Source organism: Helianthus annuus, chromosome 17 (genome assembly GCF_002127325.2).
Source record: "Helianthus annuus cultivar XRQ/B chromosome 17, HanXRQr2.0-SUNRISE, whole genome shotgun sequence".
Taxonomy (NCBI): domain Eukaryota; kingdom Viridiplantae; phylum Streptophyta; class Magnoliopsida; order Asterales; family Asteraceae; genus Helianthus; species Helianthus annuus.
In genome coordinates this window covers 25,138,547-25,161,852 of record NC_035449.2, presented here as the reverse complement: position 1 = coordinate 25,161,852, position 23,306 = coordinate 25,138,547, and the positions used below count along the sequence as shown (strand labels likewise).

General features: G+C 39.4%; 1 protein-coding gene and 1 pseudogene across 1 annotated transcript; both read left to right on the top strand.

Annotated features, from left to right (window-relative positions):
- Positions 1 to 3,145: 3,145 nt before the first annotated feature.
- Positions 3,146 to 6,012, top strand: LOC118489146 (zinc finger BED domain-containing protein RICESLEEPER 2-like). The gene is made up of 5 exons (XM_035986790.1): positions 3,146 to 3,838; positions 3,911 to 4,045; positions 4,120 to 5,476; positions 5,552 to 5,622; positions 5,720 to 6,012. Exons 1-3 carry the CDS (start codon positions 3,222 to 3,224, stop codon positions 4,352 to 4,354), a joined length of 987 nt encoding a protein of 328 aa, XP_035842683.1. The 5' UTR covers positions 3,146 to 3,221; the 3' UTR covers positions 4,355 to 5,476; positions 5,552 to 5,622; positions 5,720 to 6,012.
- Positions 6,013 to 21,721: 15,709 nt separating this feature from the next.
- Positions 21,722 to 23,306, top strand: LOC110923869 (annotated as a pseudogene).

Sequence of the window (23,306 nt, the reverse complement as noted above, 5' to 3'; positions counted from 1 at the left end):
TCCTTTCAAGTCTTCAATGTCGGAGGATCTTCAAAGTCTTCACGTCTTGAAAGCAGAAAGTGTATCAACAAACTCCCTGTTTCATGTAGGAAGTGTATTGACAAACTCCCCCTTAACATAAGCTCCCCCTTGAGTTATGCTCGTGACTGACTTGACCATTAATGCTTGAGATCCTTATGGTGTTGATGATGGTCAGCGGCAACTCGATCATTTTCATCTTTTGAGAGCTTTCGCGTCGTGTCTTCATTCCGAAGCTTGTCATCGACCATGTTCTCCTTGCCTTTAGAATCTGCACATGCAAGAACTCTAAACGCGTAATGAGAACAACTGCTTGAAATATAGTTTATATAAACAAATAACACACGAATGACCATGTCACAGTCAAACACCGTCCGACAGTTTGAAAGTTTAGTAAATTTGTCAGTTTTAGTTTCTAACTTTCAAAACTTGCAAATTTCGATCGTTTATGAAGATTTAGTCAATTCGGTTTTCGTTCAGGTTTCAGGCAACGAAGACTCGAGTTCCAACATCGTACGATCGAAAATAAAATAGAAATAAAATCTTTTTGGCTTTTATAAAGTTTATATTAAAACACACCTAAAATCTTTTTGGTATTTTTGAATTTTTCAAATGTAAAGACTGAAAGCAGTAAATAAATATATACAGACATTCTTTTTGCGAGTTTCGAGGGTAAGAGAATCATATCAGTGCACGGTCAAGCCAAAACACTCTCTTTGTTCAGTTAGTTAACATTAAGATAAGCATCCTATAACAATTATCGGTATTGTTGTCCACTTAAGCTCAACTTATCAGATGTAATCATGGCGAGGGGATACGTTAAGGTATGATTTATACTTACCGACCGGTGTTCATCCACATCAAGACACATTCCTGTATCAAGGTATGCACGAGGGTTCATCTTACCGGTGAGTATACCGATTATCATCTGTTTGACCGTATATGATGTGAGATTCTCACTTATTTTGATTTGAAAACAAGCCCTATGTGATAGAATCACTTATTGATGAGGAACTTGATTTTCATATGCATGAGGGGACAGGAGCAAGTCCGTGAACAGGTCAGTACTTCCGTACAGCAGAGAGACGAACTTGACTCCCGGATAATTGTGATATTTTATCACTTATTTGTTTGGACATGTGATTGTTTATCACTTATTGAGGTCGAATGCAGTATGTACACGTATGTATAGTATCATGGAAGATCTAGACTTGCGTCCCCGTTATTTTTCGGTAAAAGATACAACCATGATACCCAGATGATAAGCAGCATAAAGACCGAATATCTCAGAACCTCGGCAATCTATCAAACGAAATTTCGGTACTAAGACCATATGCCAATGAATGGTTCCCACCTGGTCTTCAGTCGATTTAAGTTTATATCACCCTGCACACTTTAAAATGATTGTGAGCCTACCAATACATCTTATATAGAGCTGCTTATCGTTTTTCATTTAAGGTTTAAAGAGGTTTGGATAGACCACTGATGTACTATCATTTTCTCTTTTGCTCGCCAGGAAACTCATTTTTGTTTTTCTATTGTTTTTGTGTTTTTGAAATTTTTCGATGTTTTTGGATTTTCAAATATTTGGATTTACTCCCCCTAAAATCAATAAACTAAGACAAATTTAAAACACAAAGGTATTTACAAAAATGATTTTTCGATGTTGGTTTACTCTTGCTTGACCTTAATGCCGTTTACCAATAATAAAAAGTCAAATCTTGATTTGTCAAATGCTTTGGTAAAAAGGTCGGCACGTTGGTCATCGGTGTGGACCTTAACAACATCGATTAGCCTTTTCTCAAAGCAATCACGTATGAAGTGATATTTGATTTCGATGTGTTTGGTCTTTGAGTGCTGCACAGGATTTCTAGTGATCTGTAATGCAGCAGAATTATCAACGTAAATAGGAGTAGTTAGGAATTCAAAACCGTAGTCGCGTAATTGTTGTTGGATCCAAAGAACTTGGGAGCAACAACTTGAGGCAGCAATGTATTCAGCTTCGCATGTTGATGTAGCGACGCACGTCTGCTTCTTGCACTGCCATGTGACTAGGGATGGCAAAAAAGCCCAAGCCCGACGGGCATACCCGAAACCCGAAACATACGGGCCGGGTATACCCGAAGCCCGATGGGTATGGGCCGGGTATGGGCTTAAAAATGGAAAAAATTCGGGTACGGGTACGGGTATGGGATTTAGTGATACCCGCCCGATACCCGGCCCGCTACCCGGCCCATTTACCCGAATAATACCCGAAATAATCATATTATAAATTTCCATACATATAACCATATTTGTATCCAGAAAATTATATTTTTTCTTTTCATATTATAAATTTCCATTTTTCAAAAAAAAAAAAACACTTATTACTATAGGACTAGGGGTCTAGTCTTGTCATCTCTTCAAATTATATTTCCAAGAAGAAAAGATATAGATGATGAGTAGTATCCAGATTATCCCACCTAATTTCCCAAATGCATCATCCACTTCATTGAAATTGAAATATCTTACCCTTTTCTACTCATAAAGCAAGAACACAAAAAGTCAAGTAGCAACAACACCATTATCAGATCGAGATCTTGTTCTTGTAGTGAAGGTAATTTTTTTTCATGTCTACTAGGTGCTCGACCAAATGCTAAGTAAATAAACTGACTTTATATGTTATATATGTTTGAGTTATTGTTTTTCAAGTGTTGGAATTGAAGATGATGAACATGTCTCCTTTTATTATTATCTTTTAGTAGGAATTAGATGTGGAATTATAACTTTAACCCCTGTGTATTCACGTAGTTGTTAATGATGTGCAATACATACTTTAAGATAAAAAGAAAGATGAAAATTAAATATATGAATTAAAAGTGACGTAAGCTTAACCTTTTTGATTATATATTGCTTATTTGCTTGTACATATCTAGTAGCTTTTTGCTTGCTTAACCGTGCTGCAAAAATACAATAATATAATGACAAAAAAGTTATATTTTGTAAACATCATAATAGTATTTAGATCGTATGTTAAATATTAGAAAATTGCATGTCACATCTTTTAAGTACTTTCTTTAAATCTTGTGGTTCTACAGCAGCTGAGGAAAACTTAGCTTTATTTGTCTGATGGTATAAGCACAAGCCATATACTTTTTTGTTCAGCAATGGAATAGGCTAAACTGTAGTTTTTGTTGGCATTGCATACTCTTTTTTTAGGTAATATGGATGAGGAAGGAGAAGGGATTATGGATTGTGATGGTTCCAATACACAAACACATGTTGATAGTAATCAACATAATCAAAAAGATCAAGAAAAAACCACAAATCAATCTCTAGAGCAAGGGAAACGAACTCATGAAGATTCTAGAGAAACTGCTGATGACGACAACGGTCCAGTTAACAAAAAAAGGAAATCATCTTCGCCTGCATGGGAGCATTTCACAAAGCTGAAAGTGAATGGTGAATTAAAGGCCGAGTGCAATTATTGCAAGAAACGATTAGCAGCTGGAAGCTCAAACGGGACACGACATTTACTTGCTCACATGGATACTTGTAAGAAACGAAAAAATAAAGACATACGCCAACAAGTGTTGTCAGCGAATCAGATAAAGACATCGGGACAGTCAGAGCTTTCTTGTTATAATTTTGATGCGGATAAGTCGAGAAAAGATCTCGCCGAGATGGTAATTGTGCATGAGTATCCGCTTGTTATTGTTGAGCATCGTGGGTTTAGAAAATTTGTGTGTGGCCTTCAACCTTTTTTTAAGGTTCCATCTCGAAATACTCTCAAAAGTAACATAATGAAGATTTTTGAATATGAAAAACAAAAGACAATGAGGTATGCCTTATGTTTTATATGAAATCTTTATTATGTTACATTCATATTCATACTAACATTTATTTATTATAGGATTTTGGAGAAGAATACGAGTAGAATTGCAATTACCACAGACATGTGGACATCAAGCAATCAAAAAAAAGGTTTTATGGCGATCACTGCTCATTTCGTTGATGATAACTGGAAAATGCAAAGCCGTATAATCAGGTATAGTGTTGTTGTTATATATATATAATTTGTCCAACTAATCATGTTAACTAATTTTTATGAATTTACACTAGGTTTATTTATGTTCCTTGTCCTCATACTGCTGAAGTTCTCGCTGGTGTTTTGTATGAGTCCTTGTGTGACTGGAATATTGACAGAAAAGTATCCACAGTAACCGTGGATAACTGTTCAACAAATGATTTGTTGATTCACTTATTGCTAGATAAACTCTCTCTGGGTGATCTTATCTTAGGGGGACAGTTATTTCAGATGCGTTGTTGTGCACACATTCTAAATCTAATCGTCTAAGATGGGTTATCAATTATTGCTGGCGGGATAGAGAGAATTAGGGATAGTGTTGGTTTTTGGACAGCAACACCAAAACGACTTGAATGGTTTGAAGAAGCAGCTCGTCATTTGGCAATTCCATCCTCAAAAAAATTGTCCCTTGATTGCAAAACCCGTTGGAATTCAACATACTTGATGTTGAATGTTGCTATTATCTACAAAGATGTTTTCAAACGCCTTAAACTACGAGATGCACAATATAATAGTTTGCCATCAGAGAAGGACTGGGAGTTGGCTTTTACTATTTGTCAGAAGTTAAAGGTATTTCATGATGTGACCGAGTTGTTTTCTGGAACAAAATATCCCACAGCAAATGTATTTTTCAAATCCGTATATGAAATAAAATTTGCATTAGACAAGTGGAGTCGAGATGAAGAAGTAGTGATCAAGGAGATGGCCAACAAGATGATTGTAAAATTTGATAAATATTGGTCAGACATACATGGGTTTATGGGTGTAGCGGCCATTTTAGATCCCCGTTACAAGCTGAAAATTATGAAGTATTGTTTTCCAATACTTTATGGTTCCGAAGGTGCAAAGGCTGAACTTGAGAAACACAAAAAGTTCATATATGAATTGTTTGAAGACTACAAAGAAAAAGGTTTTGGGAATGCAAAGAACCACGATTACGGCACGTCAACTTCAAATAACGCTAAGAGTGAAAGTGGATTATTTGATGACTATTTATCATATGTCGATGAGGAGAATACATCAGGTATGAGTTATTTTTTTTACCATATTTATTTATTATATTCATGTGTAGTTGATATTATTCGATATAAAAACTTCATTTAAATGCTAAAGGAAGTGTTATATTGGAGCTTGACCATTATCTTGAAGAGAAAGTTTGTCCGCTGAACGTAGATCTTGATATACTAACTTGGTGGAAAACATATGGTATGAAGTATCCGATACTACAAAAGATAGCTCGAGATGTATTAGCAATACCTATAACAACAGTTGCCTCAGAGTCCTCTTTTAGCACAAGTGGTAGATTGGTAAGCCCGCATCGTAGCCGCCTTCATCCAAGTACACTAGAAGCATTGATGTGTGCTCAAAGTTGGTTGTTAAATGAAATTAGAGGTAATTTCATTTGATTATGTTTATAGAAATGATTATTTTCATATTTATTGTGTTGCTTTTTTTTTATACACACAGCAACCTGTTCAAAAGAAACCGATGAAGCATATTGTCAAACAATTGAATACGACTATGATGATGGTGACGAGGTAAATATGTCTTCCAAGTTTAAGATTTTATTACATTTATGCTACCTTAGTGATGAGTTATTCAATAGTGTATTTCTCTTATTCTCATTAATTGTAGGAAAGAGGTTTCAAGGGATGAGTGATGAAATGCTACTTTAGCTTCACTTTTGGAAAGCAAGCATATGGCAGTACTTAAAATAGCTATCACAAGTGAACTTACCTTTTGACTACATATGGCTATCACAAGTGAAAGTATCTTTTTGAATACATATTTGGATATGAAGACAACTACTATTTCATATGTGGATATGTATTTGGCAACTGCTTAGTGAACATATAACATATTTTTGAGCATGTATATTCGAAATGGAAGTACTTAATCGTTTTGATTTAATATGTGGTATGAATATGATATGGAAGTATTTAATCATATTTTCATTTGTTATAGTTATTAAAATTGTAAACTATATAAACAACAAAGTAAAAATTGCACATTAGTCCCAACGGGTATTTTTAAGAAATTAACGGGTATACCCGATACCCGCGGGTATGCCCGATACCCGACGGGTAATTACCCGACAAATACCCGACGGGTAACGGGCCGGGTATGGGACAAAAAATTACAACCGGGTACGGGCCTGGGATTACCTATACCCGGCCCAAAACCGACCCATTGCCATTCCTACATGTGACTAGGCGATTTCCTAAAAACTGACATCCAGCCGTTGTGGATTTGCCGTCGATTTTGCATCCGCCAAAATCAGAATCACTGAAAGCGACCAATTCAAAGTTATTATCCCTAGGGTACCATAGACCGGTGTCAGGGTAACCCTTCAAATAACGAAAAATCCTTTTGACAGCTGCAAGATGTGAGGCCTTCGGGTTGACTTGATATCTGGCAAGCAGGCACGTTGGGTACATAATGTCTGGCCTTGATGTTGTGAGGTACATAAGAGATCCGATCATTGCGCGGTAGTATGAGGGGTTAACAGCTTCACCCTTCAAGTCTGGAGTAATTCCGTGATTTTGTGGCAGTGGGGTACCAATGGGCGTTGCATCAGACATCTGAAACCGGCTCAAGATGTCACCAACATATTTAGTCTGATGGATGAATATCCCAGACTCAGTTTGTTGCACTTGTAGGCCCAAGAAGAAGGTCATTTCCCCCATAGCACTCATCTCGAATTTATCCTGCATAATGCGCTCGAAATTCCTACACAAGACATCATTAGTAGAACCAAAAATAATATCATCAACGTATACCTGTACCAGAAGAAGATCTCCATCTTGTTCTTTGATGAAAAGAGTACAGTCAATAAGACCTCTTCGAAAACCGTTCTCCAGCAGATAGTTAGATAAGGTTGCATACCAAGCTCGCGGTGCTTGATGTAGACCATAGAGAGCTTTGTTGAGCAACCAAACCCGATCGGGGTGGATAGGATCTTCAAAACCTGGAGGCTGTTCGACGTACACCTCTTCTTCAACCACACCATGTAAGAATGCACTTTTGACGTCCATCTGGTAAACCTTGAATCCTTTGAATGAGGCATAAGCCAGAAAGATCCGAATTGCTTCCAGACGTGCAACAGGTGCATAGACTTCGTTGTAGTCGATTCCTTCTATCTGACGAAAACCTTGAACGACTAAACGTGCTTTGTTCTGGATAACAACTCCGCGGTCATCCTTTTTGCATTTAAACACCCAACGGGTACCAATCTTCTTGTAGCCAGCAGGTTTCTCTACAAGTTTCCAGACACCAAGCTTCTGGAATTGTTGCAGTTCTTCCTGCATTGCTTCAACCCAACAGTTATCTTTCATGGCTTCTTTCCAAGTTCTTGGCTCTTCCTGTGAAACATAACACGCGAAAGACCAATCGTTTTGTTGCCCGGATTCTCGAATAGCTGCATACAGGCCTGCATTGTTGTTGTTTCGCAACATGTTTCTTGTTTGAATGCCACTTTGCACATTTCCGATGATGTTTTGTTGAGGATGGGTATTATGAATCCTTGTTTCAGGATTATCTCGAACTGGAATATTTATACCCAGGTTGTTGAGATTGAGATCAACAACTAAATCAATGCCCGGAATTGACGAAGAGGATGATGCAGTTGTTTCAGCTGTTCTAGGGGTATCCACTGGAGGAGTACCCTCTGAAGTACCATGAACTGCTGTTGTTGGAGCTTCTTGATCTGCATCTAGAAATTCATCATCCTCTGAAGATTCGTTCAATTCGGTTGCATCATGAAAATCCTCATTGTCGAGAGTATTATTGTTCACCGAAGATGGTTCTTGATTGACAAGAATTGGACGAACCACCGGTGAAACTGTTGCATTGTCACTCTCGAAAAACATCCTTGCCGCAGCACTTTCTTCAACGGCTTCAACATTGATCGAATTGAAAAAGCCATCGTACTCAAACATCCAAGGCTGACCAGGACATTTGACTGGCAAAGTGTGCCTTTGTACTCTGACCTCAGACCATTCCTCGACCCTTTTAGTCTCTAGATTCCAGACTCGTAAGTTAGGGGTGGCATACCCAAGAAAGTATCCCTCAATTGCTTTTGCCCCAAACTTTCCATTAGGATCGATGATTGTACATGGAGCTCCAAACGGTTCAAGATAAGACAAATCTGGTTTCCGTTTTTGAAGAAGCTCAAAGCAGGTCTTATTGTGCCTTTTGACTATAAGGACTCAGTTCAATGTGTAACATGCAGAGGCCACAGCTTCAGTCCAGAATGGAATGGGCAACTGCGACTCTACCAACATTGTCCTAGCAGTCTCGATCAATGTGCAGTTCTTACGTTCAGCGACGCCATTCTGTTGAGGAGTATAAGCTGCACTAAACTCATGAAGAATACCCTTTGAAGTGCAAAACTCCGCCATGGCATGATTTTTAAATTCAGTACCATTGTCGCTACGTATCCGCCTAACCTTCAACTTATACAAATTCTCAATCTGAATGATCAAGTTTTTGATAATGCCAAAGGTTTCACTCTTGTGTGCCATGAATGCCACCCAAGAAAATCTTGAATAGTCATCAGTAATCACGAGACAGTATTGATCATTCTGAATACTCTTGTGCTTGACAGGACCGAACAAATCCATGTGCAAACGTTCAAGAGGAACTGCCACCGTGTTGATCTTCTTAGTAGGATGTCGTTTCTTCGTTTGTTTTCCTTTCTGGCATGAAACACAGACGTCTTGAAGATGGAAGTTTTTAAGAGGAACACCATTCACCAATTCATTTGAAACCAAATGATTCATTTTGCGTAAGTGAATGTGACCCATTCGTCTGTGCCAAGAGATAGAGTCTTTTTCTGTGGCTTTGGAAACTAAACAAGTTGCTTGTGCAGACGTAGTAATAGCTTGGCTCATATCAAGGACGTACAAATCATTTATCCTTGGAGCTGACAAGAGAATCCATTCTTTTGGAATTTTGAAGCCGGGTTTCAGCACATAACATCCATTAGCATCAAAGTGTACTGAGAATTGCTTGTCACAAATTTGAGAAACACTAAGAAGATTGTGATCAAGTTGTTGCACAAAGTTGATCTTGTCAAAGCTGACAGTCCTGTTGGATATCATTCCTTCACCCGTAATATAACCACCCTTATCTCCAGCAAATGCAACATAACCTCCTCTAATAGATTTGACGTCGTAGAGAAGCTTCATGTCGCCTGTCATGTGCCTGGATGCCCCACTATCAACAATCCAATGACTACTGATAGTTCCTCCTGGAACACCCTGCACATGAACTTAATTGATTAGTTGGAGATGGGGACCCAAGCCATTGTGGTCTTGGGTCTTCCATTTTCATCAATAACAATAACTTCTTGTCTTTGATGATTGGTAAATTGTGATGGTCCCCCTGATTCAGTAACCGTTTTTGGTTTCCAGGTCTGTTTTGTTTTACCGGTGTTGTTATTTAAAATGTTAACTTCATGGTTGTCTGAAGTTTTTGAATTGCCTGGTTTGACAGAAACAGATGTTTTGTTAACCACATCGGTTTTGATTGCCCTTTCGATTTTCTTGACCTGTTGGCGTCTCTGTTTCATTTCCCTTTCTTTTACAAGGCAGGGATCTTGTTTTACCGAAACAGTTTGCCTGCGGTCAGTTTGGTCACGGGGAACATCAACTTTTCCTTTTTGTTTATGAAGATATGGACAATTTCGAATTATATGTCCAATTGTTCCACACTCAAAACATGATCTTCGTTCAACAAACCCCGAAGTATCATGTAATCGTCTTGCCGATGATGATGAACTTTGTGATCCCGAGGTACTAGGTTTTGAACTACTTGGTTCATTTCTTTTCTGTACATTTGCTTTCTTAACAAAATCTAAGTTAGATTTGTTTTCAAACGTTTCGATTTTGTCTGTTCCCGTCGATTTCACAAAGTTTACATTTTTGTTCTTCTTTTGATTCGGCTTCTTTTGTGCTTGAGCCGGTGATTTTCCTTTTGGCTTGGTGTGATTTTGCTGTTTTTGCACTGTTGGTAGTTTCTTATTGCCATATTGTTTTCGAATTTCGGCCTTTGGAATAGGAGGACACTGTGTAACTGTAACACGTGGTCCTGTCTTTGCTAAAAACTTACTTGTCGAATTTTCAAAGACTTTACTTATTAAAGATTGATTAACATTCTTAATAGGAAAATCTTTGTCAGAGTAGATTTTATCATTACCAACAAGAGTGTACAGCAAGTTCACACTCTCCGACTCTTTTGCAGACGAGGACTCGATTGCAACAGTCTTAGCGGGTTTTGCAGGAGGATCACATAGAATGTAATTCTCGAGAGGTATGTTCTCATCTTTGACTACCGCATCAGACTTTGCTGGGACAGCATCATCAGATTCATCATCAGAAGAATCAGCATCCTCAGTAATGACTGGAGGATCCTGATTCAGGTCAGCAGAAGACACACATGTATCTGCTGATACATCTGAATCTGATGATACTTCTTTCTTGTATCCGAGCCCTGTAGCAAACTCCTTTACATCTAGAGGAACAGATGGTTCAAAGAACACTCTATCCTCCTCGTCAGGCATTGCATCATAATTGTGTCTCACTGGTGGTGGACATTTCTTGTAACCTATGCATGTGACATCCCGTTTCTCTTTCTGAACGTCAATGATGTGATCCAACACATAGCTAGAGCTCAAATAACTGTCTAGCTTAAGTTGGATCGCCTCACTTTCGGTTTTCACACAAGCCATCTCTTTTTGCATAATCTCAAGGCGAGATATATACAAATTAATGTCAGTTTGTTTTCTGGAAACCATTTTAGTTAGCTCGGTTTTATCTTTCTTTAACTTTTCAATTATCGATTTAAACTCCTTTTCATGGTTTTCATAGAACATATTGGCTTCAGTGCATTTTGAAAGATCCACGGTCAACTTTTGATTGTGGATGAATGTCACATCATACTTTTCTTGCAAAGCCTCGTGTTTGCTTTGCAATTCACACCACTTGGCATTCAAAGAAACATGTTTGTCTTGCAAGTCAAACAAACTAGCTTGTAAAGCATCATGTTTGCCTTGCAACTCAGACATGTTTGCCTCTAAATCAGTACATTTAACATGCAAACTATCACAATTATCACAATTAATAGCAGTGGGTTCATCGACACATACCTGACTTGATGAACTGTCGACATTAGCCATAAAGGCTGAATGGAGAGAAGACGAAGAATAAGCAGCTTGATCCACCAGGATAGATCTTCTTTGAGTTCCTGCTGTAGCTTCCTCCAAAAGCTCATCAATATCTGCATCGACTGACGCATTTGATGTCTCACCCACATGATCATCGCTTGAACTTGAGGATTCTTCATCTGAACTCCTGCTATATCCGGAAGAGTCTTCATCCTCAGAAGATTCACCACCATTGGCGGAAGATTCTCCACCACTGGTGTGAACTAAATCCTTAACCACTTCAGCAAAACATGCTGTTCCATCTGGAGCATCACCACTCAACTGGATTGACCAGTCACAACCTTCATCCACTTGAACCACAAGTGCCCTGTTGGCATTTGATGTTCCAGCTTGACTCTGGTTGTTGACAGGTATCAATGTACGTTCATTGTTCCTGTTCTGGTTATGCTGGTTGCCTTGGTTTCTGAAGGGATTCTGGTTCCCATGCTGTGCTGGCTTTGTACACTCCCTTTTAAAGTGACCCCGTTCACCACAGTTGAAGCACTTTACTGCCTGTTTATCGAACCCATACTTGGTGTCTTTCTTGCTTTCCAAGTTGGTTCTGCCAGTACTTTCCATGAAATCCTTTGCCCTTCTTACAGCACTAGCAAAGGCCCACTTGATATCCATCAAGTCCATCTCTTCCTTGTCAATCTGCCGATAGTCTTCTTGTGTCAGATTAATGTTGCCAATCTGACCTTCCACTAACCCACAGTACGCGCTCACTAAAGTGTTAAGCAGCTCCATGTGTTCCCTTGCTACTTCTACACTGACCTTAGAGAAGCTTGAAGTGTCGAGCTGTACTGTATTTGGTTTTGATTGCTGGCCAGCAGATGATGTCCCTCCATAACACGCTTGTTGTTGAGCAGGAGGAGGTGGTTGTAGTGGATTTCCATACATGTCTGTGGTGGGAGCCGGCTTAACAGGAACTTGTACTGGATTGCCATACATATCCGTGCTTGTGACAAACGCCGTTTGAAGTGGAGCATGTGGACCGGTTCTTGCAGACGAAGAACTGGAAGTTCCATAATACATCTCTGGGTTGCATGGCACAATGGATTTTGCAACAGAGGTACTGGGAGTTCCATAATACATTTCTGGATTTTGTGGCACTGGAACTCTTTTTGCCTTTAAGGTTTCCTCCTGATCCTTGTTTTCTAAAAGCTGCACGAAGTCGTTGATGTTTGTAGTACTCAAAACTCCGTTATACTTCAAGATTTCCAAGAAACTATTCCATTGGGGAGGCAATGCATCAGCAAACTTCTTCACCACCTCTGCTGTAGTAGTCACTACTCCAAAATTGCCCAACTCTGTAAGCAAGTGATAAAACCGGCTTGTCATATCTCCCAAAGACTCCTTATCCATACACGTGAAACCGTCAAATTCTTTCTTGAGAAGATCATGACGCAATTGACGTGTTGCTTCATTCCCTACTCCTCTGGTTTTCAACCCGTCCCATAACTTCTTCGTTGTCTTGAAACTGACAAACTGGTGGTAGATATCTTTGCTTAACGCCTGAGTGAGAATGGCGTATGCTTTCTTTTCCAGATCATACGTTTTCTTTTGATCTTCAGGAAGATCGGCAAACGTAGCAGTAGATGAAGCAGCAACCTCTATAGCTTGATCGAAATCTGTAGTGAAACGTATCCACAGTTCGGTATTTTGACCAAGAACGTATGTACGAAATCTCTCAACCCAACCCGGATACTCGTTTAAGTGCATCAACTTTGGAGGTCGATTCAAACTTCCGGTTTCGCTTTCGCTCAATAAGATACTTTGAATGCTCGGAGTTTGATTTGATACTAATGCCCATTGACCTGTCGATATGGCATTTGCTTGCGAAGATGTCGACACCGGAGATTCGGCCCATGAGGGAGATAGACTTGTATTTGTGTACTTTCCACTATCTGGAGCCGGTGTACCCCACCATGAGGGAGTTGAACTTGTACTTGTGTATTTTCCACTATCTGGAGCCGGAGTTCCCCACCAACTTGGGTTCATGTTTGATAAGAAGAATGAATTCTATGTTAATATCTCGAATGATAACAACCAGCCGAAGGATCCCTGATCGAAAGACCTGAAAAACACAAACTTGTTCAACCTAAACAGACTAAGATCGAAGGATCAATACTTGTTCGAAGGATCAACAGTGTTCGAAAGATCACTGTTGAATTTCAAACAATGATTTCGAAAGATTCTCCAATTGAAAGATCCTTATCTTTCGAATATATATCCTTCGAAAAGATTCCCTGGATCGAAGGATAAGTCTCAGACTTCGAAGGATGTTCGAAGGATGATTATCTATCGAACTTCCTTTGATCGAAAGATGATCTTTCGACTTCGAAGGATATCCTTCGATCTCTACTGACACAGCTGACACGAAAAGTGACAGGTTGGTGAAAAGGTGATGGGTTGGTAGAAATCTTTCGGCAGAAAGGTATGTTCAGACCATACCTTTTTACCAAAACCAGATTTGACCAATAAAATATTACTTAAAATGGAAGGATCTTATCCAGAAACCGGTCACCGGAGTAAGCCGGAATTTGGCCGGAAATGACCAAACTTCTTAAAAACAAATTTTTAAGTTACCCAACCCGTCCTTTAACACACCCGGTTAGTTTAGAACACGTTTTTACGTCAAGAAATGCGAGAAAAACACTAAAATCGGGTGCTAAACCTTATCCTTGTTATGTTCAAACACTCCAAAGTCTTGTATAAACTCGGTTTTTAACAAGGAAAAGAGCCACGGCTCTGATACCATTTGTAGGTCCCTCGGAGGATGAGGTTAAACCTTATCCTTGTTATGTTTAACACACTAGCAAGTGCGGAATCCAAGCTAGAATGCAAACCGGTAGTTTATATGAGAACACAAGCTACAAAGAGAAAGGTAGACACACGAGATATCAAAGTTTTCTCTTGTATTTCAGTCGACACGGTTACAGCCCTTGACCAAACTGAAAATACGCTCTCTACAAGACTAAGTTCACTCACACTCTCTCTCACACTTATCTTGTGAAGTGAACACATTACATGAGTATATATATACCCATGACAAATCGTCTGGTCGAAGGATCAGATAGACTCATCGAAGGATCAGATAGACTGATCGAAAGATCATCTATCGATCTGAAACCTATCGAAGGATCCATATATATACCTCGAAGGATGATATCCTTCGAGGTCCATCAACATCCATCGAAGGCTTATCCTTCGAGCTCATCGAAGCATCTAAACAATCCTTCGATGACTCATCCTTCGATGACTCATCCTTCGATGACTCATCCTTCGACAATTTATCCTTCGACACAAACATATTACAATCAGGTTTTAACTGTTTGGCCAAGTCAAACCAGGAGGATGGTTGACTTGGTCAAACTTACAAGACTAACAAAAGACATCGTTTTATATCGTGACAAAATACAGACGAAGTATAGACACAAGTGCACCAACACTGCCGAATAATCTTCACTTCTAATAAACTTTTCTTGGTTTCAATAGATCTCAACAACCCCGATTACCCGAATCGTGTAATAACCAAACAACCAAAAATAATCTAATTCGCACTAAAACCCCGGAATAAAAAACAAAACCTAGATTCCTAACCGTTCGGTTCGACCGACTTCCCTAGAACCGAAAATAAATTTCGGAAATTGAACTTTGCGAATCTAAAAACGAAAAGGAAACCTGATCGCGAATTCCCTGCGATGCCTTGCGATTCCCACGCTTAGAGCCTGATGCTCTGATACCAATTTGTTGGCCCGAACTGGATCTTGATCTCTAAATGAGCGTGATAACTTTGAATAACAATAACTTGTAATAACCGAATGAATGTATACAAATCGAATGAGTGTAAGTAAGTTACAAATGAAATTACATGAACCTATTTATAGTTTTCTACGGGTACGAGTGAATGGTTGCGTCTCTTCGTGAAAGGACACGTCTCTTGGATGTATGGTTGTGATTGAATCTTGAAGAGGTGTGTTGAATCTAGTCCACTCGATCAACAGTCGCGACTTTTCTCTTGTGCCTTGTACCCGATCGGAAATAGTTGTGAGGGAGAGACACACCCTTTCGCAAAGGGTGGTAGTTTCTAACTTCCATTTTGTCAACTTCAACCCTTGTAGTTTGTAACCGCTATATAATAAAGTATTCTAACTATCTAACTATGTATGTGATGTTAAGAGATTAACCGGTTTCAAATTCTTCAAACTATTACATAGGCATCTGGTATAAAAAGGTAGCTTCCAATCCTCCTACCATAGTCTGGGTAGCAAAGAGAGAAACACCCATCTCTGATAGATTCATTTCTGAACTAAAAATTGTAAATGGTAACTTAGTGCTTTTAAATGAGTCCAAGCTACCAATTTGGTCCACACATGTCACCATCACTAGTTTAAATTCGGTAATTGTTGTTCTTCTTGACGATGGAAACTTAGTTTTGAGCGACACCGCAAAACCAGATGAACCCGTTTGGCAAAGTTTTGACAACCCGGTTCATACTTGGTTACCTGGTCCTAAACTTGCTTATGATAATAGAACAAAAAAGAGTCAACTTCTTACTTCATGGAGAAGTAATGAAGATCCTGGTGTAGGACTCTTTTCGTTGGAGCTTAACCCTTCTAGCAAAGAGTATATAAGCAAGTGGAATGGGTCCCAACAATATTGGACAAGTGGGGCATGGAATGGACATATATTTAGCTTAGTACCTGAGATGAGGTTAAATTACATTTATAATTTCAGCTTCTTTTCAGATGAAAATGTGAGTTACTTCACTTATTCCTTGTATAATCCTTCCATTATATCTAGATTTGTAATGAGTGTTTCTGGTCAAGTTCAACAACTAACATGGTTGGACGAAACGAAACAATGGAATTTGTTTTGGTCCCAACCTAGAACACAGTGTGAGGTATACGACTTGTGTGGGGCTTTTGGTACTTGCAGACAGACTGGATTGCCATTCTGTAATTGCTTGACTGGTTTCAAACCCAAATCAGAAAATGATTGGAATCAGAGTGATTTCTCTAGTGGGTGTGTGAGAAAAACGGATTTGGAATGTGGGAATAACAAGGAAATATCTTTTTTAATGGTTAAAGTCGACAGTGTTCCTCCAAATTTCGTGTCTATGGCTATTGGGGGTGATGGAGAATGTCGGGCCGCCTGTTTAAACAGTTGTCAGTGTAATGCTTGAAACCGGTTAATCTCTTAACATCATGTACATAGTTAGATAGTTAGAATTATTATTAAGTAGCGGTTACAAAGTACGAGGACCAGAAGTGACAAAATGGAAGTTGAAAACTACCCTCAATAACCGAATGGGTGTGTCTCTACACACACACCATTTCGAATCGGTGCCAAGGCAAAAGAACAAAGGGACGCGACTGTTGATCAAGTGGACGACATTCAACACACCTCTTCAAGATTCAATCGCAACCACACATCCAAGAAACATGACTTTTCACGAAGAGACGCGTCTATTCACTCGTAACCATAGAAAACTATAAATAGGGACTTGTAGATTCATTTGTAACATACTCTCAATTCGATTTATAAACATTCATTTGATTATTACAAGTTATTGTTATTCAAGTTATTCACGCTCATTTAGAGATCAAGATCCAAGTTTGGGCCAACAAATTGGTATCAGAGCATCAGGCTCTAGGCGTGGGAATCGCAAGGCATCACAAGGAATTCGCGATCAGGTTTCAGTTTCGTTTAAATTCGCAAAAGTTTCATTTCAGAATTATTTATTTTCGGTTCTAGGAAAGTCGGTCGAACCGAACGGTTAGGAATCTAGGGTTCGTTTGTTTTGATTCCGGGGTTTTAGTGCGAATTAGATTGTTTTGGTTATTTGGTTATTACACGATTCGGGTAATCGGGGTTGTTGAGATATATTGAAACCAAAAGAAAGTTTATTAGAAGTGAAGATTATTCGGCAGGAAGATATGGCAGGATCATCCGGGCAAAGTCCGATAAATGGAAATTCTCTTTCCCAGTTTCAGTGTCCGATTCTGAAACCAACAAACTATACGGTTTGGCTATTCGTATCAAGATGATTCTTGAAGCGAATGGTTTGTGGGAAACGATTGAACCGGCAGAGAATGCAACGGTAGACACTAAGAAAGATAAGTCTGCAATTGCATATCTGTTTCAAGCAATAACAGAAGACGTTGTATTGCAAGTTGCAAGTTGTAAAACTGCAAAGGAGATTTGGGATAATCTAAAGATTAGACACGTTGGCGTTGATCGGGTACAAAAGGCGCGTATGCACACGCTAATGTCAGAATTTGAATTGTTGCAAATGAGGGATGACGACACTATTGATTCGTTTACCGCAAAGATCAATAGTATCGTTACCCGAGCAACAGAAGTAGGAACGACAATGAGTCAACCGACTCTAGTACGCAAACTCTTAAATGGCGTACCAGATAAGTTTACTCAAATCGTTGCCTCTATGGAACAATACTCCGATCTAGAAACCATGACGCTACAGGAAGCGGTCGGAAGACTAAAGACGTATGAAGAACGTCTCAAGTTAAAGAAAGGAAGTCAAGGAGAAAGCCAAGATAGGCTTATGTTTACACATCAGGATAACAACAGAGGAAGGCAATCTGGAAACCGCGGTCGTGGTAGATTTAACCAGACACGTGGAAATTGGCGAAACAACGGAAATAGGCAAAGTCCCAGAAACGAAGGATCTACATCTAGATCTAGAAATGGAAGTTCTAGAAATTGGAGGAAGTTTGCAAGAACCGACCTAAGTAAGATCCAATGCTTTAAGTGTCAAAAGTTTGGACACTACAAGAAGGACTGTTCAGAGAAAGACGATGTACAAGAACATTCAAACCTCATCGAGGAAGACGAAGCACCCGTATTGTTAATGACAATACAAGAAGAAAATGTTCAAGAAAGGGCTCTGCTAAACGAGGAACATATAAAACCGACAAGTTATGCCTCAGAAAATGAGAATCTATGGTACTTAGACAACGGGGCAAGCAACCACATGACAGGAGTGCGAAGTCACTTCAAGGAATTAGATGAAACTGTGACAGGGCAAGTACGATTCGGTGATGGGTCACATGTAGAAATTAAAGGCAAAGGTTCAATACTACTGGAATGTCTGAATCAAGAACAAAAGATCGTTTCACAAGTATACTACATTCCAAGTCTGAAGACCAATATATTGAGCCTCGGACAACTTACAGAAATCGGTTGCAAAGTGGTTATGGACGGAGATTTACTTACTATCCGAGATCGAAATAGAAAGCTACTAATGCGAGTCAAGAGAATGAAGAACAGGCTGTACAAAGTCAAACGGAAAACGGGAAAACCAATCTGCTTACTATCAAAGACCGAAGACACAGCATGGTTATGGCACGCAAGGTTAGGCCACTTACACTTCGACGCTATTAAGGAAATGACTCGTAAGAACTTGGTACATGGAGTTCCCCAAATAAGTCATGCTAGTCAAGTCTGTGACGCATGCTTATTAGGAAAGCATAGTAGGGCACCATTTCCAAATCAGGCAAAGTTCAGATCTTTAAAACCTCTGGACTTAGTCTATGGAGATTTGTGTGGTCCTATAACTCCACCAACACATGCTGGGAAGAAGTATATATTCTTACTTGTAGACGACTGTACTCGCTACATGTGGGCGTATTTACTAACTTCCAAGGATCAAGCATTCGAAACATTTAAGGAGTTCAAAGAAAAGGTGGAAAAGGAAGCGCAGACCAAGTTAAAGATGTTAAGGACGGATAGGGGAGGTGAATTCACGTCGGCTGAATTCAACAAGTATTGCAAAACCAACGGCATAGCAAGACAGCTTACAGCACCATATTCCCCACATCAAAATGGAGTAGTAGAGAGGCGAAACAGGACGATGTTATCCACTACTCGCAGTATGTTAAAGGCAATGAACATGCCACAGAACTTTTGGGGTGAAGCAATACGACACGCGATATACGTACTAAACAGGGTTCCGACAAAAGCCCTGGTGAACAAGACACCATATGAAGCACTAAAAGGAAGGAAGCCAAATTTAGAACACTTGAAGGTTTTTGGCTGCACTGCTTACGCTAAGGTACTACCACTTCAACAAAAGAAGTTAGATGATAGAAGTGCACCTATGGTTTACCTTGGAATAGAAGAAGGATCAAAAGCATACAGATTATATGATCCAGCAAAGAATAAGATATGTGTCAGTAGAGATGTAAAGTTCATGGAAGGTCAACCATGGAACTGGAATAGTTATATGGAAACGGTAGATTCAGGGAATCCCGAATGGACAAACTTTGTCATTCAAGAAGACGACATGCCACCAGAATTAGAAGAAAATGAGCCAAGTAGTCCAGGCAGTAGCGGGCCACAACATGACGATTCAGGAGTAGATCAGACAGAAGAACAAGACTCCTATGTAACCCCGCCAGCACATTCGTACAATCAGAACTCAGCAGGAAATTCAAGCAATTTATCAAGTGGAGGTCCATCCATTTCTGAAAGTACAACAGAGAGTATTAGTGACACTCCAGTAAGATTAAGAAGTCTCGAAGACCTGTATGAAGAAACAGAAGAAATTCAACTAGATCCACATGAATTATTACTCGCTGAAGAAGAACCAAGGAATTACAAGGAAGCATCTAGTGACAGAAAGTGGATTGAAGCAATGAAGGCTGAATTAGACTCAATAGACAAGAATAACACTTGGAGTTTGACGGAATTGCCAAGAGATCACAAGGCAATAGGCTTAAAGTGGGTATTCAAGACTAAGAAAGATGCAAACGGAAATATTGTCAGACACAAAGCAAGGCTGGTTGCAAAAGGATATGTTCAGCAACACGGAATAGACTTTGACGAAGTCTTTGCACCAGTAGCACGTATGGAAACAGTACGACTAATGTTGGCTTTAGCAGCATATCAAGGTTGGGAGGTACATCATTTAGATGTGAAATCTACATTCTTACACGGAGACCTCAAAGAGGAAGTGTATGTATCACAACCAGAAGGATTTATAAAGCCAGGAAATGAAGGAAAGGTTTACAGACTATCAAAAGCACTGTATGGATTGAGACAAGCACCAAGAGCTTGGAATACGAAGTTAGATCAAACCCTAAAGTCACTTAACTTCAAGAAGTGCACTTTAGAGAACGCAATCTATACAAGAACAAGTGAAGCTTCTACACTAATAGTTGGAGTCTACGTTGATGACTTGATAGTCACTGGAACATCAAAGAAGGAGATAGACATCTTCAAATCTCAGATGAAGAACAAATTCGATATGAGCGATCTAGGATTGCTAGCATATTATCTGGGAATAGAAGTAATTCAAGCAGGGGGTGAGATAGGCATCAAGCAGACAGGATATATCAATAAGATACTCAAAGACGCTGATATGTTATCCTGCAACGACACAAAGACACCCATGACTCCAGGAACACAATTAACAAAGACTGAAGAAGGAGATCTAGTAGATGCAACACATTACAGAAGCCTGATAGGTTCTCTCAGGTACTTATTGCATACAAGACCAGATCTATGTTACCCAGTCAGTCTACTCAGTAGATTCATGCAAGAACCAAAAGAACAACACCTGAAGGCAGTAAAGCAAATACTACGTTACATCAAAGGAACTAAAGAGCATGGAATCATCTACAGAAGACAAGGAGGATGTAAGATCACAGGTTATAGTGACAGTAGTTTTGGAGTTAATACAGACAAAGGAAAAGGAACAACTGGTCTGGTATTCTACTTTGGAGAATCACCTATAACCTGGTGTACACAGAAGCAACAAACAGTGGCACTATCATCATGCGAATCGGAATTCATGGCAGCCACTGCAGCAACATGTCAAGCACTATGGCTTAAAAGATTGTTAAGTGAAATCACATGCTGGAAGGAAGAGAAGATAACACTCAGAGTAGATAATGTTTCAGCAATAGCACTTATGAGAAATCCAGTCTTTCATGGAAGAAGCAAGCACATTGACACACGATATCACTTCATAAGAGAATGCGTGGAAAACGAAGATATCACTGTGGAACACATAAGTGGAGAACTACAACGGGCAGATATACTAACAAAGGCATTAGCAAGGATCAAGTTTGCTACAATGAGGGAACTGCTCGGAATTCAAGATTTGAAGCAACTCATGGATGTTCGAGATTAAGGGGGTGAATGAAACCGGTTAATCTCTTAACATCATGTACATAGTTAGATAGTTAGAATTATTATTAAGTAGCGGTTACAAAGTACGAGGACCAGAAGTGACAAAATGGAAGTTGAAAACTACCCTCAATAACCGAATGGGTGTGTCTCTACACACACACCATTTCGAATCGGTGCCAAGGCAAAAGAACAAAGGGACGCGACTGTTGATCAAGTGGACGGCATTCAACACACCTCTTCAAGATTCAATCGCAACCACACATCCAAGAGACATGACTTTTCACGAAGAGATGCGTCTATTCACTCGTACCCATAGAAAACTATAAATAGGGACTTGTAGATTCATTTGTAACATACTCTCAATTCGATTTATAAACATTCATTTGATTATTACAAGTTATTGTTATTCAAGTTATTCACGCTCATTTAGAGATCAAGATCCAAGTTTGGGCCAACAATGCTTACTCATTTTCAGATAATCAGTGCTCAGTTTGGGATGTGGAGCTCTTGAATCTTTCAGAAGATAATGTTAATAGGAAAACAATCTACATTAAAGTTGCTTCTATAGATCTTCCATCTCAGATTCATGAAAAAGGTAATCTTGGTGCTGTTATCGGGTCCGTTGTTGCAGGTGTGATTCTTGTCTTGGGTCTAATATTCTTTATAATCTATCGAAGAAAGAGGATATTGGTTGGGAAGACAACAATGGAGGGATCTTTGGTGTCGTTTGTTTATAGAGATTTACAAATAGCCACCAAAAATTTCTCAGAGAAACTAGGAGGTGGTGGTTTTGGTTCAGTTTTCAAGGGGGGTATTGCGTGATTCATCTATTGTGGCAGTGAAAAAACTTGAAAGTGTCAGCCAAGGAGAGAAGCAATTCAGGAGCGAGGTCAGCACGATTGGGACCATCCAACATGTTAATCTTGTGCGTCTTCGTGGGTTTTGTGCACAAGGTAGCAGAAAGCTATTGGTGTATGATTACATGCCAAACGGTTCTCTTGATTCCAATCTATTCCATGAAAAACAAGAAAATATTCTTAACTGGACAACAAGGTATGAGATTGCACTTGGAATTGCAAGAGGGTTGGTTTATCTTCATGAGAAGTGTATAGACTGCATTATCCACTGTGACATAAAGCCAGAAAACATTCTTTTAGATGCTGATTTCTGCCCAAAAATAGCAGATTTTGGCTTGGCAAAGCTTGTGGGTCGAGATTTTAGTCGGGTTTTGACGACTTTCAGAGGGACAAAGGGGTATCTAGCACCTGAGTGGTTATCGGGTGTGCCTGTCACAGCCAAAGCAGATGTTTTTAGCTATGGGATGATGCTTTTCGAATTAGTTTATGGTAAAAGAAATGCTGAGCAATCAGAAGATTCAAGGAGTAAATTCTTCCCTAGTTTGGTTGCAAATGTATTAATGGTGGGCGGTGATATCCTTAGCCTACTAGATAACAGGTTAAACAGGGAAGCAAGTGTTGAACAAGTCACCAAAATTTGCAAAGTTGCTTTTTGGTGTATCCAAGACGAGGAAGATAGTAGACCTTCTATGAGTTTGGTGGAACAAATTCTTGAAGGAGTTTCGGATGTTAACATGCCCCCAGTCCCACAAACCGTCAAGTTATTTCTTGATAACACGGAGCCTAGTGTTTTCTTCACCGTGCCAACATCAAATGGGAGTTCACAAGTTCTGAGCAATTCGTCAGGCAGTGATTCATTGTCTAAGAGTGCGTCTTCTTCTATGTAATCCATTACTAAGATTATATCCATTTAGGAAAACTAGGAATAACGTTAGAGCCGTTTTTGGCAAAAGTTATGCTCAAGTGTTGTAATTGTTGGTTCAATTTGGCGTTTGCAAGT